The following is a 17,844-nucleotide window of genomic DNA, read 5'->3' as shown; positions in this document are numbered from 1 at the left end:
CAAAGCGGCTTACAGGATTCTTTTCATCTCCATGTTATCCTTACAACAACACGATGAGGTGGGTTAGACAGAATATGTATGACTGACTCAAGATTTCACCCAGCAAGCTTCCACGGCAAAATGGGGATTAGAACTTCTGTCTTCTAAATCCTACTTTGACACTGAGGCTCACTGGTGGGGTCGAATCCCCACTTGAAATCTTCACGCAGATTCAAACCTGTTCATTGTGACACCGTGTCCTCTTCATCGGAGTTTCTCCCTCCCCACCGCAGCGAGCACACAGCAGACACATCCGGTTGCAGAACTCTTAGCAATCCCCACTACCAGGCTAGCTTGCTTCGCCAGTCTCCCCTGATTGGCTGGGGTGCCTTGATGCGGTGGGACCTTTTCCCACTGTGGAAACGTACATTGTAGGAGTGTGATTAAAAAAACACCAGTGTGTAAAAGTTTAACATTTAACTGTTTAACTGTGCAAACAGTTAATCGTTACCTGTGTAAACCATGAACGATTCAAAGTTACGCGTTTGACTGTTTAATGTTTGCGTCCCCTTCTGCTGGCCGATCGCAAAAGCGGACATGAGACCAAGGAAAGGCTGGGTGTGCATCGCAGCGCTGATTGGTTGCCCAAATTCTGCGTCACACCCCAGGGCGGGAAACAAGTCAGGGTTTCAACCCTCATCCCTCCCCTTGGATCAGCTCTGAACCGTGTTAATGGGGGTCTATGCCACTTGCAACCAGATCCTGCCGGAACGCGGATTAACGGGGAGAACGAGAGCCAGAAACAGAATCTGCCACGCAAGCCATGGGGAGGTCATCCCTCAAACCTGGTTAGTTTGTGTTCTGAAACCTGGCTAAGACGGTAGTGGGGATTCGACCTGGGTGATGCCTTAGTCAGCCATTCTGTCCAGCTTAACATACTTCATGGAGTTGTTGTGAGGATGGTGTGGGAGGAGGGAGCTTATATCTCATCTAATTTTTTAAAAATCAAATAAAAGATGCAATGTAAAATAACAATAAAACAGGTGATGATTCTAATGTTCTCGAATGATGATATGTAAGACAACATATGACCACCTGCATCATTAAAACCATTGTGCTAAATTATTTAGTTGGCTACCATCCTGCATTTTTATTTCTAGTAGTGGACAGAACTCTTTTAATGTCCACCCAGAAGAAAGATCAAATACTTTTAAAGCTGAGGAAGAAAGGCTGTCTTGACAGCTTTTCTCACAATTCCCAAAGGCATGATATCATCTAGGAAAATGTTATTTATTTAGATTTACATCTTGCTGTGTTTGAAGATGGGTAATGAGGGTTTAGTGTAAATGGGATCTTGAGAAGTGCATTACCAAAAAACCTCACATAAAAGGAAGATAAAGGAAGGGAAAGATAGAGGGGAGACATTAAAATAGATTTATCCAAAGAACTTATTTGGGAAACAGGTCTTACAAATATAAAAATATATATTATAAAAAGTATAACTGTGGCAAGGGAAAACAATCTAGCTGTTATTTCCCAACTAAACAATAGAGTTCATCTCTGTTTTGAAATCTGAGAGGACTGACGGCACAGAACACAACACCATTAGCAAACTCTCATCTTTGATATTAATAATTTCATGGAGTTTTGCCTTCACTCTGGTACATTTCAAAGTCTTGCCGTCAGCTTTTCTAGAAGGCAGACATTGTTTATTCCCGATGGGTTTGACCTTGCCAAATGGGAAAGGTTGTCTCAGTTGATCATATATTGTTACACTGTTCTTACTCTAATGATATGTGGTGTCAATAATGCCGATTTTAATAAATTCCCCAGGAAGACCAGAACAATTTACACTTTCCTCTTCCTTTTGGACTCCTCTAAATTACTTGTAATGTAACAAAAAGTTTATAATGGCACATGAAATACAAAAGCATATAGTTAAGTCTTCAAATAACTGACACCCTCTATTGTGAAATGTATGCGAGAATTTTGAAATGCTGAATTATAATGGCACACTTAACTCCTTTGTGGTCTTGGTAACGTATACAGTAGTTTTTGTTTCTTTTACTTTTATTTTTTGAGCTGATCACATATGAAAATAAACTGAACTGGACCAAAACCCCAGAATGGCCGTGGATAGCCATATGCCATTTGGGCACATCTTTATTCTAGGCGGGCTTCTCCAGTTTTGACCCTCCTTTCTCTCTGCAACCGAAGTATTTAAAGTTGACATTTACAGCAGAACAAAGCAGAGAACTGGGAACTTGAAACCAGCACATGCTCTTCCTTTCAGGAGCTTCTTGGCCCTTAGCCTGTGGCCTTATGGATGCCGTGCTGATGGAACCAGCACCAGCTTGAAGTCCCTTCTGACTCATTCACCACTTGAACTTGGTATTGGGTTGCTGAGATTGAGTCGGATCCAAACTAAAGTGGCAATATCTGCCTGCTGTAGACCCTCCCGCTGCCTTATCATTCAGTTTCCCATATTGTATACATGGGGTGTGTACATTTTTGTATATTGTACTTTTATGTTTTCATTTCATAAGCCACGATGAATTCCTAGTGTGGGAGAAAACCCAGAGGAAAACCATTCTAAATAAATAAATGTAAAACATTACAGAGTTTAAAGGGAAATGTTGCCACCACAGGCGCTTCTCTCCCTCTAAACACAGAGAGGTCAGAATACCTGGAGTTGTCTCATCTGGTGCAGCTGAAGACGCAGATCCGTCACATTGCGCCTCATGTCAAAGAGGCTCACTTGCATTGGTGTGGAGCCAACTGGCATGGAGTGACTGACGCTTGCGGTCACGGTCTCGGTGGATACTTCTGAATTCTTTCCACTGGAAACGTGAGCAGATCCTGAAAGCAAATGGCAAAGGATTTCATTAAGAGTGCCAATTCAACCACTTCCTCTCTCCTGTTTCAGCGACAAAACATCAGGACTCCTACACATCAGTTAATTCACTTGACAGGAAGGAAACATGATCAGAGATCGGCCTCAGCTTCCCCTGTGAAGGACGCCACTGCCTCCTCCTCAATTAAACAGTAACACCGTGTGATAGAAAACCACCGTCTGGGCTAATGACTTTGGAAATACAGTTATCATCAAGTGATAATTGCAGTTCATCACACTAAACGCAAATTGTTAAACAAGACTGCAGTTCGCCCAGATGCTCAGATAATTGATGGGACCTGATCAGCGCTGATGTTCAGTGATTTGCGCTCAGGCGTGCGCGTCATCTCGCCAGTAATCTTGCTCAGAACGTGCCACAAACGAGGAGGAGGAATGAATGCATAAAGCCAGGCTCCCTACTAATTCAAATGACTGACTGGCCCTGCACGTCATGGGGATCAACCAGCATCCAATATCAACCACCGGGGCTGCAGTCAGTGGTTGGTGTGCGTGCCAAAGCCTACAACCCAGCAGGGAATCCCCCTGGCCTTTTCTGCTCATTGTCAACACTGCCATCTGCGTGTTGGGAGCAGAGAGATAAGCCACAAGGGTGGTAAGAAGGAGGAAGAGCTGCCACCACTGCATGTCTATCGTTGGTCCTTCCTGCCACCACTTATGGTCAGCATTGCTCTGACATAAAGTTCATGGCATGTAGTGGGGGTGACGGCATCATTCTCAGTGACTAACATGCTCCTTTAGGAGAATTTTCTTGGTGCTCTCGATTAACCACAGACTCAATGGACCAGCTTGTTGACAGTAATGGTTCGCCATGTACTTAGGTGGCCGTGTGGTTCCTTTAGCACAATCAGTCCTGCAGTGTTTACTGCTTTGCTACCCCTGCAGTGGAGGCAAAGGCTAAGGCACAGCACTACCCCACTGACTAGTTTCCCATAGAAGCCAGCCAGATGTTGCAGAAGAGTCTGCAGGCCAAACCCACCCACCCCAGCACACCTTTTTGCTAACTCTTGTCTGACAAAATGCCCCCGATGTCTACACTAATTATGAAATTTTGTGAATATATATACAGAGTTCATCACTATGTAATTAAACGGAGCTGCCAAATGACATGATATTTTACATATTTAACTACCATTCTTTAATTTTCTTTTCCTTCTATGCTAAACTTTTATGATGGACAACCTATGTATAGCATAGAGTTCCTATTCAGAACATTTGAGGTTTTAAATGTAATTTCCTTATCTATGCGTCTGGTCAACGACTGTATGATAATAAAAAATAGACGCTCCCTTTTGTTACTTCCAAACACGCAGGGCCTGTTCAGTCATGGCTCCTAGTGATTAATAGATCTATCCTTGCTGAATTTGTCTAATCCTCTTTTAAAGTTATCTCCACATCCTTCAGCAGGAAAGTACATACATTAATGACACATGGTGCGAAGAAATGCTTTCTTTCGTCTGTACCAAATCCATTGCCTACCAAACATCGGTGGATGCCCTGAGATTCTGGTATTTAATTATTTAATTTCTCTACCCAGGCAGAATTTTATAAACCTTTATAATGTCCCCTCTACCATGTCACCTTTGGGCCAAACCAAAAAGTCCCCGAATTTTTAGTCTTTCCTTCTAGGGAATTGTTCCAGCCCCCCCCCCCCGCCCCGCCCCGCCCCGCCCCCCCCCCCAAATTGGACCAGTTAGTTCACACATATCCATTTACATGAACACACGTTAAAGACAACAAAGTTTAACAGTAGAGTCAGTCAAAGTCCATTCATTTCAATAGGCTTAGACTGGAGTAACTGGTAGAATTGTACTGCTTGAAACCAAGAATTGTACTGCTTGAATTTAACTGCTTGAAACCAAGGGAAGGTGGCAGAATCTTGAAGACTGGCAGACTATCTTAAAAAAACCCAGAGACAATGATTTCCTGGGGACATATTTCAAAAAGTCAGAACAATGAAAACACGGAATGTAACAGGTCAGCTTTAAGAAAGATAGATGTTCATTGTTCTAGTGAACACTCTGCAGAGGCTGTATCCCAATTCCATTCTGCCAACGGTTAGCAAACCCTGGCCTTCCAACTCAACTTATTTAATGTGCGTTTGATGTCTTTTTGTAAAGTGACTGGACAGATGCGAGAAAGACGTAACTGCGCCATTAAATAGCGGCAATTGCTTTTCACTGGCAGAGAGAAATAGGAAAAGAGACTCGAAACCATCAGAGCAATCTGAATTACTGCTCCATTAATGTTATGGGGTCTAGTTAAGATTGCTCGTGATCCTGATGTCTTCGGGACAGCTCAGAAAAAAACCATATCCCCTTATGAAGAGCGATCAGTGATGGGATAGAGAAATAGCCTGAACTTCACATAGAAACCCAATATACAGGGGCTGAATTGCTTAGGAGTGCCCAACTTCTTTGAACCCATGGGCCCCTTCTGAATTCTGACCCAGGGTGATGGGCACAAGAACAAAAGAGCCACGTGTGAGGCAGAGCCAACCATCCACACACAAGAAGACCACATGCAAGGAATAAGAGGAGTTAATTTTAAAATGCCCTGGGAAAGATGAATCAGAGAGAGAATAAAAGCAAAGCTATCGTGGCAGTGATTGGCTAAATGTTATTTTAATCTGCACAGCCAATCAGATTTCAAATGGGTAATTAAAAGCCCCCCTGGGGCTTATCTGGCCCCATCAACTTTCTAAAAACACTTGGTGGACACCAGGAAAGGTACTGGCACGCCCCATGGCCTCTCCTCCCCCCCCCCCCCTTGCACCTTGTTGGGAATCCTTGGCTTATAAACACACCCGGATATATCCTTTAAATGGCACTAAAATAACTTCACAATTTAGGATTAGCTGGAACTTTGCTATTTGTTCAAACAAGCGCACACATTCACAAGAGCTGTGGAGCAGCATGTCCAAGGTTACATACTCTGTTCTAAAACGGAGACGTGCTAAAAGCCATTTTGGTAAATGACCCTCAAGGTATATTTAGATGTCACTTTAAGCCAACGTTGTGTTTTTTTTGGTGTCAAGTCACGGCTGACCTATGCCAACGCTGTAGGGTTTTCAAGGCAAGGGAAATTCAAAGGTGGTTTGATTTGTACATATCAACTTAAAGTTGCCTTATGGCAGTGGTGGCAAACCTTTGGCACTCCAGATGTTATGGACTACAATTCCCATCAGCCCCTGCCAGCATGGCCAATTGACCATGCTGGCAGGGGCTGATGGAAATTGTAGTCCATAACATCTGGAGTGCCAAAGGTTCGCCACCACGGCCATATGGTAATGTCTGAATGCAACTGCAGAGGAAACACACACACCCCTGCTTCTACCTTCCTTGTGCTTAGAAAAGCAACAAATAGTACTTTCACCCAGTAGTTGATACTGAAACTGTCATAGATATTACATGTGAATACCTAACCTTGGCTCAATATTGGTGGCAAAAAAAGGTTGTCAAATCACAGATGAACTATATTTGCAAACCATGGACACAGATAAACCCATTTTAACCACAGTTAACCCCATTTCTCCAGTCAGCCTGCTTAAAAAATGGACAAGCAGGTCATGCTGGTGACTACACATCCTCAGCAGCAGGGACGGCTCAGCAAAACGGAATCATGGTTTCATAGTGTGTTAAGGATATTATCTAGGGTTCAGCGGACAAACCACTGTTATGCCTAATGTCTGTGTCGGGTCTTAGACACCTGGGATGGGCCCTTCCTTCTTTTGAATAATTCTGTTGCAAAATCAGCTTAATCTAAAAGGAGGGCCAGCATGGTGTAGTGGTTAAGAGCAGGTGCACTTTAATCTGGAGAACCGGGCTTGCTTCCCAACTCTGCCACTTGAGCTGTGGAGGCTTATCTGGTGAACCAGCTGAGTGACCTTGGGTTAGTCACAGTTCTTCAGAGCTCTCTCAGCCCACCCACCTCACAGGGTGTTTGTTGAGGGGCAGGGAGGGAAAGGAGATTGTAAACCCTTTTGAGTCTTCTTACAGGAGAGAAAGAGGGGATATAATCCAAACTTCTCCTCCTCCTCCTCCTCGCTTTGTGCCATTCCTTCCCCATCATCAGCTATGACCACATAACATTCTCTGCTGCATGTGGGCGATTCCACGTGGATAATATTAAAGCCTGTTGCAGCAGAGTCCTTTCTGAGTTAGGTGGTCATATAATTTAGCTATGTTCCCCCATTAAAAAAAATACGCACACACATAAAACTCAACATAGCACTGAAGTAAACAACTTTATTTTTACCCCTCCAGTTGCCTTGAAATTTTAACATCAGTGAGATCACAGACAGGTGTGACATGCCGACACACAAAATCCTCCTGTTGCCTGCCTGTCGCTCAGCTGATGAGCTTTTGAAGGAAGCTCCCATTCAGAAAGGGGAAATGAGGGCAGGGGATACATCCTGGTTTGTTCTTCTTGTGGCTAAGTCACACGTTTCCAGCTGGCATCTGCTGGAGAGGACGTCACTCGATTATAAAAAGATCCTGCATCATCTTCCCAAGGGAGAAATAACGGTCCGGCAGATGCACATTCCTTCCCTGCCTTCCATACCCACCCATCTCTGCCAGCCGGCCTCCCGATGCCTCGCTTTCCGGGCAACTCTGCATTGACAGCCAGCACTGAAACAAAAGTGTTGCCCAACACATCGCCTGTGCATAGATTGGGGTACAACATTTTACAAGCGAGCTGCAAAAAAAGCAATCACTGGAGAACAGAACGTTTCACGCCACACCAAAAGTTGCGCCAGTTCTCTTCACGGTCGCACAGTAGCTTGGAAACAATTTTCTTCAGCAACTGAGAGTCAGATGTCAAGGTCTACAGCTAGAATGCACATGGCTCTTGGCACACCTAACAGCTTCACATGTATTTCTGGAGGATGCTTCCATTCCCCATGCATAACTCACTGGCAATTTGGATGCATTTTCTGAAACAGATCAAGAAACTTCAGGGTCCCACCCAGTTCTGGAAAAGCAATACTATCCGTCCAAAAGCCAAACATGCTGGAGGGGCTGGGGTTTCCTGTTTATTATAAACACTCAGACTCCACACCCCTTGGTCTTTAAGAGGTTGGCTTGCAGTGGCCAATTTTTATGATCTCTGTCATAAGAAAAAGCTCACAGAGCAGGGGCGGTCTGCCCCGCATCCCCGGGATCCGACCATTCACCCTCCCTTCTTTGTGCTTGCCTTCCCACTTTTATTCCCATTAAAGTTGGCAACACTACAGAGGTTAGAGTCTTTCCAAGATCAATTAGGACAAGTTCCCATCTTCTTTCATGACTGAAACCTCGTTTATCAGATTTAAAACAAGTTTTGCCAGCTGATTTCACACAAATAAAACATTCACTCATCCACCTGATGAACTTTACCAGCATACCGTTTACCCCAAGGACCAGGCATGGGGCTGGCACTATAAAGGGGGAGGAAAGGAGAAAGAAAAGAAGGCTGGCTGGAGGGTGAGAGCCAGAAAGGAAAACTAAGCCAGCTAGGAGGAGAAGGGGGAAGAAACAAAAGCCAGAAGCAGAAATTGTCTCAGAGAAGCTCCTAAGCAAAGAGGCAGGTTATAGAGTTGTGGCTCTTCTCCCTTATAATGAACTAGCGGGCCCGGCCACACGTTGCTGTGGCTGAGTCTGGTGAAGTGGAAAAGAAAGAAAAGGGGAAGCGAACGGTTTGAACATGTGTCATTGCACAATGATTGAAAGGGAGGGGAGGGGCAAGGGGCCCCTCGCTCCCATCCCTCTCTCCTGTTCCCTTGCATGGCAACCCGGCTGGTCCCTCCCTAACGTTCCCCTTCCTCTGCTAGGGTGGGTGGGTCATGTCCAGATGGTGGGCCCCATTCCTTTCACTCCATAAGGCAGTGGTTTTCAAGGAAGGCATGGTTGTTTCCCTTGTATCAGAGGGTGTTGCTTTGATGGCCAGCAGATGGCACTGTTGCGGAACAGAACTGTGGTTCCAACTGTCACAGGTGTAGCATGTACACAATAACTGGCACAGTTGTGACATGTACACAACAGGAGGTGTGGTATGGAAACCTGGCCGTGCGCAAATGCAACGTTGTGTGAAAATTTCAAAGAAATCAGTCCAGTAGTTTGGGAGATTACCTGTCAGCAGAAAAACGAACTGATAGATTTTTATATATAGAGATATAGATAGATTGTAAGTCCGACCTGGGTGACCATGTCTTCAGAAACTTGAACTTGTCAATTTCTAGTTAATAACCTGTGCAAGAAACCAGCTGGTACTTTCCAAGAGCCCATGGACACCAGGTATGATGTTTCCTTGCCTCCACACAGCATAAAGTTTCAGTACACACAAACTGACAACTGGCTTTTCCAGGTTTGTGGTTCATGTGTACCGCAGCGGTACAGGAATGCAAAATATGCATATCTACCCCATTTAGACAACATGGCAACTCCTGCCGCGTGCACCAAGAGCTTTGAGATCCATACTCCTGATGTGCGTTGTTGCCAGGCTGCTGTGGACATAACGTCCAAAAAGGGACAGATAAACGCAAGCAGACTCACACATAATCTTTCCCCCCCACCCAGTCTTACCTGACTTCTCAGTGGTGTTTTTACTGGTTTTTACCATCTTCTCACTAAATTGAACAAAAAAAAAAAAGCAAGTTGACACACCGCTCACAACGATCAAGAACTTTTACTTTTAAATCACAGGATGTAAAAAGAGCTTATCTACAAACACAGGCTAGTGTTTATGATTGTGATGAGTAGGTTGCAGGATCGCTCTCTAACACACAAGTGTAAACACAAATAAATTTCCATCACCAAACACAGACATCTAATCACATTAACTACAAAGCCGGGAAGAAGGACATGGTGAAATCGCCATGTGCAGTACAGAATATTCTGCCTCTCTTGACTTAAAATGAATCTATCTTGATGTCAATTACTGAGCAGCAATCCGGACCCAAAGGAAGTCAATGACAAGAATTTCCTGTGGCATTCTTGAGGTCAGGATTTTGCTCTCAAGAGTCCCTGGGGTGGTTTTTCCTCCTTGTAGTGATAAAAGAAATGACAGAGAGACAGACTGAATGAATTCTTGTTTTTTTTACCTAGAAGCATCTTTGCTATTACTTGAATTTGGCCCTTTTAAAAGCGCAGACTGAACAAGGCCAGTTAAACTGGCTATCTGCTTCTCCATGGCTTGCATCCTCTCTCTGTAAGACAAGAGAATCGTTTGTTAAAGCCAAATGTATTTACTTGAAAGACTTGCTCGGTGAATGAAGATCGTGGGACCATGAAGATATCCTGGAGTTTGCCCAGTGCCTTCTGGGCACACATTTGCATGCACCGTCTGACCAAGGGCCAGTCATGTTCTTTTTTCTTTTTTTAACAAAATGCATTCAACATACACAACATGGGCAAAGCTACCTGGATTGGTGGAGGAGGGGGGGCACAACCAGGTTACAGTTTCAACATTGCAATTTCACAAAGGTGCACTTGAGATAAACAGCTAAAACCTGCTTTTAAAAAACTCTGAAGTTAATTCTCCTCTGCAAATTTAAACAAAGCAAAACATATATTTCAGCATACCCTTTTTTAAGAGTCACCACTCACTTCTTCAGAAACCCAGAGGCCCCTTCTGCACATGCAGAATAATGCACTTTCAATCCACTTTCACAATTGTTTGAAAATTGATTTTGCTATTCCACACAGTAAAAATCCAGCATTGAAAGTGGATTGAAAGTGCACTATTCTGCATGTGTGGAAGGGGCCAAAGAGTACAATAATTGGGCCTGATCTTTATGTACAGCAACCAATCTACAGTTTTCCAAATACACTTTCTTGTTGGCCTTCGGTGGGCCTTTTTTTAGCTGGAGTCCGATCCACATCGTTGGCTGTGGTCTTCATGTAGTCATCTGAGGCTCCTGTGGTAGAAAAGAGGTACTCGTGCATACCAGGATGTGCAAGGAAAATCTTGGCAGTGGAAATCATGTGTATTCATGTGTTGCTGGACTGAGGCTCTGCCCGAGCCCAAAAATGATCACATGAACCCAGCCCCATATTACGTGCCTGGCAAAGCTGAGCTTGTGCTACAATAAATGTGTGATGCTATAAGTTACCCAGCAGACTCCTGCTGTGGCTTCGCAGATTCATTAGCTCCAAGACTCTGGGCTGCTTCTATTTTTAATCTCCTGCAGACCAACGGTTAAAAGGACTGATTCCATTCCAAGCATTCCTTTTTTTTACCCAGAACCGAGATCTTCTGCACACTTGCTTTCGTAAGTGCATGGTGTGGAAATGGCTGTAAAATGGTAGAAAACACTTCACGCTCTGATGCGGGCACACAGTAGGGAAGGCAGCATAAGAAATCAGGTGAGAAACAGCTAGCCAAAGTGGGGTAGTGGCTAGAATACCGAGGTCTGGGAGTCCCAGGCTCAAATCTCTGCATGCATGATTTTTAAGGGGGAAATAGGGAAAGGATTAAAGCAATTGTCAGGAGATGACATAGATCCCCCCGCCCCCGTTTACGATATAGTTAGGTTTGCAACTGCATTTTCTCTCTTTCCTTTTTCCCTCCCCGATATACCACTACTTGCCAAATCTTTTTTTTTGTGTGTGATTTAAGTTCAACTTTGTGATCTTCACTGCTAAACTGAGATCAGACAAGCATTCCTCCAGGCCTTTCTTCGACAGGTCTTCCCTCCTGCTGTGTCTCCTGATGGAGACATTTTGTCCTCTTATTATGATCCTATCTTTCTTCTTTCTTCTTCACTCCTTGCTTGCTACATCACCTCTAAACCCCTGAGTTACCTGAGAAGGGCTCCATGTCTTTTTCTCTTTGCTGCACTTCCTCTTTTACCTCCCCCTAACTCTGATCCTGCTTTTCTCTTCACTTCATGGGCCTTTGGACCCCTTTCTTCCACCCTTGTTGCTATGCGATGCTATCCTCTATGGCTACGAAGATTTGATTTTGTCAGGATTCAAACCCAAGATCCGGGGGGTGGGCAGGAAGGGATTCAGTCTGTGATTCAGCACTAGTCAAAGAAAGGAACTGCAATCAGACCTACCTCAGTAGAAAATGTTAACATTATGGAGTCAAAGTGGACCAGGTGATACCCAACAATCCTTAGAAATGCTTTTAGATCAGTTTTGCTAGCTGGTCTGAGCAACATAAAACAAACTAGTTGCTCTATCACTGAGCCACGCCCCCTCCCATTGGCATTAACCAAATTATACAGAAGTTTAAACAAATACCACCATGTCACAGGCACTTGAGATTACCTGGACAACTCGCCCAGTAACAATCTGTTTATGGCATGCGTTCATTCTACGGTTTAACAGTGCAGCTGTTTAACTGTTTTATAAAATGGTTTATTGCAGAATAAAGCTTTGAACTATAAAAAAGAACACTCAAATTACGGCGCTTTAGTCCTTGAGTAGGGGAGTGCTCTTTTACTCAGCACAAGCGCCTGTTTATTTGTTTTCAAGTGCTTGACTTGTCTACTTTCAGGTGTGGTGGTCCCATTTATTTAGTATTTGGAAGTACATTATTTGATGTGGAGTGAAAAATTTCCAGTGCCATACTTTCACTGTGGAAAAATGTCTGTCCCACATATATAAATTTGTTCTGTTTCTCTACAGTTTTCAGTTTCTCCACCGTTGCGCTGCAAATCAATCCTGCTAGATGGGCTAATGCCTTGGCAAAACCAGAGTGCTTGTACATGATCCAAGCTTGTACCTGGTGTATTTGCCTCCTTTTATTAACATTAAGTATTTAAATTATTTGTTGTCTGATTAAAATTTTCTCAGAAAACCCACATCGCTATTTGGAAGTCACATCACCTCCTGTTACTATTCTCCAGATGGCTCAAGGCAGCTTGAGATTACAGGAATAACAATCAACACAAAAAAAATGTCACTACTACCACGTATAAAAGCATAAATAAGTCACAAACCAGGTCAGGTTAACCAAACTAAAAAAACCCCAATAAAGCCATCAAAGGGGCTCAGCAGAAGCGGGTGTGGGGGCAGTTAAAACCAGCTGGTTTTAAAAATCAACCTTACTAGAAGGAAAAGGGAAGTAGAAGAGTTGGTTTTTATACCCCGCTTCATCTCTACCTTTAAGGAGTCTAAAGTGGCTTACAATCAGTGGCATACCGGTGCTAAATTGAACTCGGGGGCATGACTGCCTCCCTGCATTCCCAGTCTCTCCTGTGCCCGACTTACAGGAGCCAGCAGGGAGGTATGGGGAGGTTGGGGCATAGGGGCGGTGCCCACCTGGGCCACCCATCGCCGAGGACCCCCGCCTTCCCTTCAGGCCGGCTCCTGTCCAGAAGCTGGCCTGCAGGGAGGCCTGGGGGGTGGCTCAGCGGTGGGCAACTTGGGTGGGTACCATGGCGGCACCCGTCCAAGCCCTGCCCCCTGGCCTCCCTGTAGGCTGGCTCCCTGCAGGGCCTGGGGAGGCCAGAAGTCAGCCTGCAGGGAGGCCAGGGGGGCAGGGTTCGGATAGGTGCTGTGGCGGCAGGCCAGCTCCTACCCTCCCTGGCCTCCTGGGGTGGGGGGAAGCCAGCCTGCGACTGCAGTAACCAGTTCAGCTGGTGAACAGCGCCTCAGCACGGGGGGAGCCACCGGGTGCCAGCTGGGTCGCCACACCGTGGGAGAAGCTGGGCACAGGGACCTGGCCAGCGCCTAGTGCCCCCCCACGTGACGGAACAGCGTTCGCCCGGAGACATGGGATACCCCATGCCCCCATTAGTGGTACGTTACAATCACCTTCCCTTCTGCTCCCCACAACAGGGACCTTTTGAGGTAGGTGGGACTGAGAGAGTTCTGAGAGAACCATCACTAGCCCAAGGTTACTCGGCAGGCTTCTTGTGGAACAGTAGGGAAAACAAACCCAGTTCACCAGATAGAAGAGTCTGCCACTCATGTGGAGGAGTGGGGAATCAAACCCAGTTCTCCTGCTCAGTGTCTGCCACTTTTAACCACTATGCCATGCTGGCTCTCCATAAAGGGAACCAGCTACTTTTGAGAATTCCTCAAAGTGGAAGCAAGGCCTGAAAACTAGGACTAAATCCTCTCAAACTCAATGGGGATTATTCCTAAAACCTGAACACGCCCTATGAAGAATATCTGCCAAGTTCACATCTGACTACTGCAGACTTTTGGGAATGGGTGCTTCTGGGTCCTGAACTAGCTTGTATAAGCAGAGGAGCCCTAAATGTCCTGTGAATTCAGGATTTCTAGGATTTTAAAAGTCAAGCATAGCACTGTACTGAGTCTGGAAAGACAGTGACAGCCACTGCAGGTCATGCAATGCTCATCTTACATGTTCCTGTGTTACACATTATGCCTTAGGATGTCCCAGAAGGCCTCAGGCATTGGTACCTGCCGCTGTTTGTTCTCTGAGCCACCTGCAAGGACATGGTGCTCTGATGAAGCCCTCTATAAACTGTGCCAGTGGTGACTTTGGAAATTCCCGGGGTTCTGCCTTTGCAATCTACTCCCCAGAGTCGATTGCTGCGCGAGAGATTAACAGGAAGCCACACTCCGTCGTTTTTAGAAAGAGGGCGGAGAGCTTTCCTGTCTGGCTTCTGCTCAGGCCAAATCGCGGGAACACTTCTAACGAGCTGTGCCGAAGGGCACTCCCCTTTGGTGTCCCTGCCTTCCAAGAAAACAGCCCGGAGCTGCTGATGCAGAAGTAAGGAGGAAAAGTAGCCAAGGAACATTATGCCTTCAGAGTTTTGAGCATTTTCCACATTGATGCAGGAGGGGGAGCAGGGTTATTCATTTACTAATTTCTCTTCCTCGACCAAGTGTTTTTGAAAAAGGCCTCCACTTTCCAAAGCCCAGCATCTCGAAGCACAAGAGACCCACGCACCCTCTCCCTCTGCAGCCCAATAGCAGATACTTCCTGCCGTATTGGAAGGTTGCTCCTGCAACCCCACTGAGGGACACATCCTTTTCCTGTCTTGGTAACTAGCCAGGGGTCGCTCAGAGCAGGACATTCGTTACACATGGCTAAACGGATCTCCACCTCTTGCTTTGCATGGTCTGAGGACAGCTTGCACGCCTGTTCCTTTTCCCAGAGGCATCGAAGAGGAGACAATTCATGCTTGGTGCAGGCATAAACTAGAATTTCAGTCATAGAACTCTCTCTTCCCAATTCATACGGCTCATTAGGCTGTGTGCGCACAAACTCACATAAAAGCCAAACAGATGATGCATCTCGGAGAGAATTAGCAACTCAAGCTTGTGAATACATTTTATTCCCCCGTATACTTTATTAAGGTGGCTTCCCCATGGTTATTTTTCCTACTCTCCGTTGCTGTGTGGTTATGTTTTGTAAAATAATAAATTATGTTATTTTATAACTGTAATAAGAACCAGAGTCCAGTTCGATCACACGCAGAGGCCAGATTTTGCAATAAGGAGGCTGCGCTTCTACATTCCCTTCTCCCACTGAGGTGGTTTTTGTTTATCACAAATAAGTGACAGCAAACAATTTCCTTACATCTGATTTCCAGTGTGGATGTTAGAAATTCATTAAACCTCACCCTAGTTGTAGTCTTATTCCCATCAGACATCTAAGCGAAGAAGAAGAGTAGTAGTAGTAGTAGTTTGGATTTATACCCCATCTTTCTCTCCTGTAAGGAGACTCAAGGTGGCCTGCAAGCTCCTTTCCCTTCCTCTCCCCACAACAGACACCTTGTGAGGTAGGTGGGGCTGAGAGAGTACCGAAGAACTGTGACTAGCCCAAGGTCACCCAGCAGGAGTGTAGGAGTGCAGAAACAAGTCTGGCTCACCAGATAAGCCTCTGCCACTCAGGTGGAGGAGTGGGGAATCAAACCCAGTTCTCCAGATTAGAATCCACCTGCTCTTAACCTCTACCATGCTGGCTCTTATAATGGCTGGAGATTTGCACCAAAGAGCTACATCTGTGATCCCTTCCTAACATGAAGTTGGACCTGCTGTGTACTAAGAAGCCTCTTATTCATCTTGTTTATTTTGCTTGTATTTGCTTTTCTCCTTTCTCCTTTTTGAGCTCTAAACAGCTCTGAGTTCCAACTGGAGGGAAAGCAAAATATAAATAATTAAATGAGCAAAGTAAACTGTGCCAAGGAAAATCTCAGATGTCCACCTTACACCATCCCCTCCCAGGCAATCCCAATTTTCCCTGATTATTTTTTTTCTACTGAGAAGACTCAATTTTCCCTGATAGGCAGAACATGATACAGCTTCCCTTCCAGCAGCTAAAGTATAGTCGAAGGCTGCAAAAGAATGAGAAATGATCTCTCTGCCTTTGAAGCAAAGAAACCGTACACTGTAAGCTCCTGAATACAATACCACCATAATTACATATGTATTTAAGTATTTTCTCTGCTACTTTTTAAAAAATCTCCCACTGTCTCCCCTGATCAGGAACCACAGCTCCTATGAGAGCCAGCGTCGTGTAGTGGTTAAGAGCAGGTGCACCAATCTGATTCACCACTCTGCCACTTGAGCTGTGGAGGCTTATGTGGTGAACTAGATTAGCTTGTGCACTCTAACACATGCCAGCTGGGTGACCTTGGGCTAGTCACAGTTCTTCTGAGCCCTCTCAGCCCCACCCACCTCACAAGGTGTTTGTTGAGGGGGGGGGGAGGAAAGGAGATTGTGAGCCACCATGAGTCTCCTTACAGGAGAGAAAGGGGGGGGGATATAAATCCAAACTCCTCCTCCTCCTCTTCTTCTTCTTCATCTGACAAACTGCCCACGCATAGCAAAGAAGGCATTAAAACCTTCTCCCTACAATTCTCATTTTTGTAAGGACTGACTGGGGCGGGCGGGCGGGCGGGCGGGGGGGGGGCAAGCATCCAAATACTGGATCCCCCCACCCACCAAGTGACACAATACAGATGAGCAACTGGTATGTGAGGAGGCTTTTGGGTTCCGTTCTTAGCCCTGGGGCTACAGACAACCTGTGGGAAAACCAAAATTAGCATCACCGCTTGGGACCACTTTGCACTGCTGTTTTAAAGCATTTTCAAACCAATTTGCTTTAATCATTTGATGAAAATAAATATGACTGTGGAATCTTGATAAACGTACCACTCGCAAACATTTCCGGCATTAGATAATTGACTAATTTGCAGCAGTGGTTTTTCAGCACTTCGAAAAAACCTTTATAAATGGCCACAGAAAACTCTTTGTTTAAAATGAAAAACAGGAGTACTGTTCATAAGAAAGATGGTTGTATAATTTTACTAATGTACCAGCACTGCAATTGAAACACTCATTTTTTACATGCACTGTTATGAAAATGCTCTATTTATCACTGTCAATACATTTGCATAAGGAAAAACCATTACAGCAAACATTTATGAGGGTGACTTCTCTTAAAGGCTCTGCAGAAGTTTGCAAACATGGTAAGCAATTAACTTTCATGGAGTTATGGCTGTTGGCTCTGGTTGGAAGGAGTCTGCGGCAGATGGTGGTGAAGTACAATGGGAAGATGTGTGGTGACCACGGCTGCTCCTTGATCAAATGCATGGCATGTTTATAACCCATTCCATGAAGTTACTAGTGGCACAGATGTCTTAAATCAGGAACTGGCTCTTGAGTATGCATGAAGTCAGTCACCCTAAGTTCCAAAACAGGAGCCATGCAAATTCAGGCACTTCTCTGTGGCTAACACCAGCCATCTGCCCTGGAGATCTGGTGGTTTCCAGTGAGCCTACCTTATGCCATTGCAAAGTTTATACATCTGCTACTCTTCCTCATGTGGTGTAACATTTATTTGGGGGAGACCACCTAATTATTTCATTTGTGTCTCACACTTCCCGGCCACTTTCCTGGCTTATCTGTCCTAGATATTTCCCAGTCCTTGAATGTGAATGCTCCACAGAAGGGAACAGCAAACAATAACAAAACAAAAGCAATAAACAGACTCAAAGGAGTACATCTGAAACAGGAATGCCTTCAAATCTCACATACTGGTGA

At 45.0% G+C, this 17,844-nt stretch overlaps 1 protein-coding gene across 14 annotated transcripts in view; it reads right to left on the bottom strand.

The window, feature by feature from the left end:
* The window catches only part of KIAA1217 (KIAA1217 ortholog), a 443,164-nt gene that overhangs the window by 28,739 nt on the left and 396,581 nt on the right, over positions 1 to 17,844 (bottom strand). For 10 of the 14 annotated variants that reach the window (XM_048510261.1, XM_048510271.1, XM_048510272.1 and 7 more), the window contains 3 exons: positions 9,972 to 10,076; positions 9,454 to 9,497; positions 2,666 to 2,838 (listed from right to left, as the gene is read on the bottom strand). In XM_048510261.1, the coding sequence (XP_048366218.1) occupies positions 2,666 to 2,838; positions 9,454 to 9,497; positions 9,972 to 10,076 (322 nt within the window). The remainder of the gene's footprint in view (positions 1 to 2,665; positions 2,839 to 9,453; positions 9,498 to 9,971; positions 10,077 to 17,844) is intronic. The other 4 variants (XM_048510264.1, XM_048510265.1, XM_048510273.1 and 1 more) reach the window with 1 other exon arrangement.

Source organism: Sphaerodactylus townsendi, linkage group LG11 (assembly GCF_021028975.2).
Source record: "Sphaerodactylus townsendi isolate TG3544 linkage group LG11, MPM_Stown_v2.3, whole genome shotgun sequence".
Taxonomy (NCBI): Eukaryota; Metazoa; Chordata; class Lepidosauria; order Squamata; family Sphaerodactylidae; genus Sphaerodactylus; species Sphaerodactylus townsendi.
This window is presented reverse-complemented; position numbering and strand designations above follow the sequence as displayed.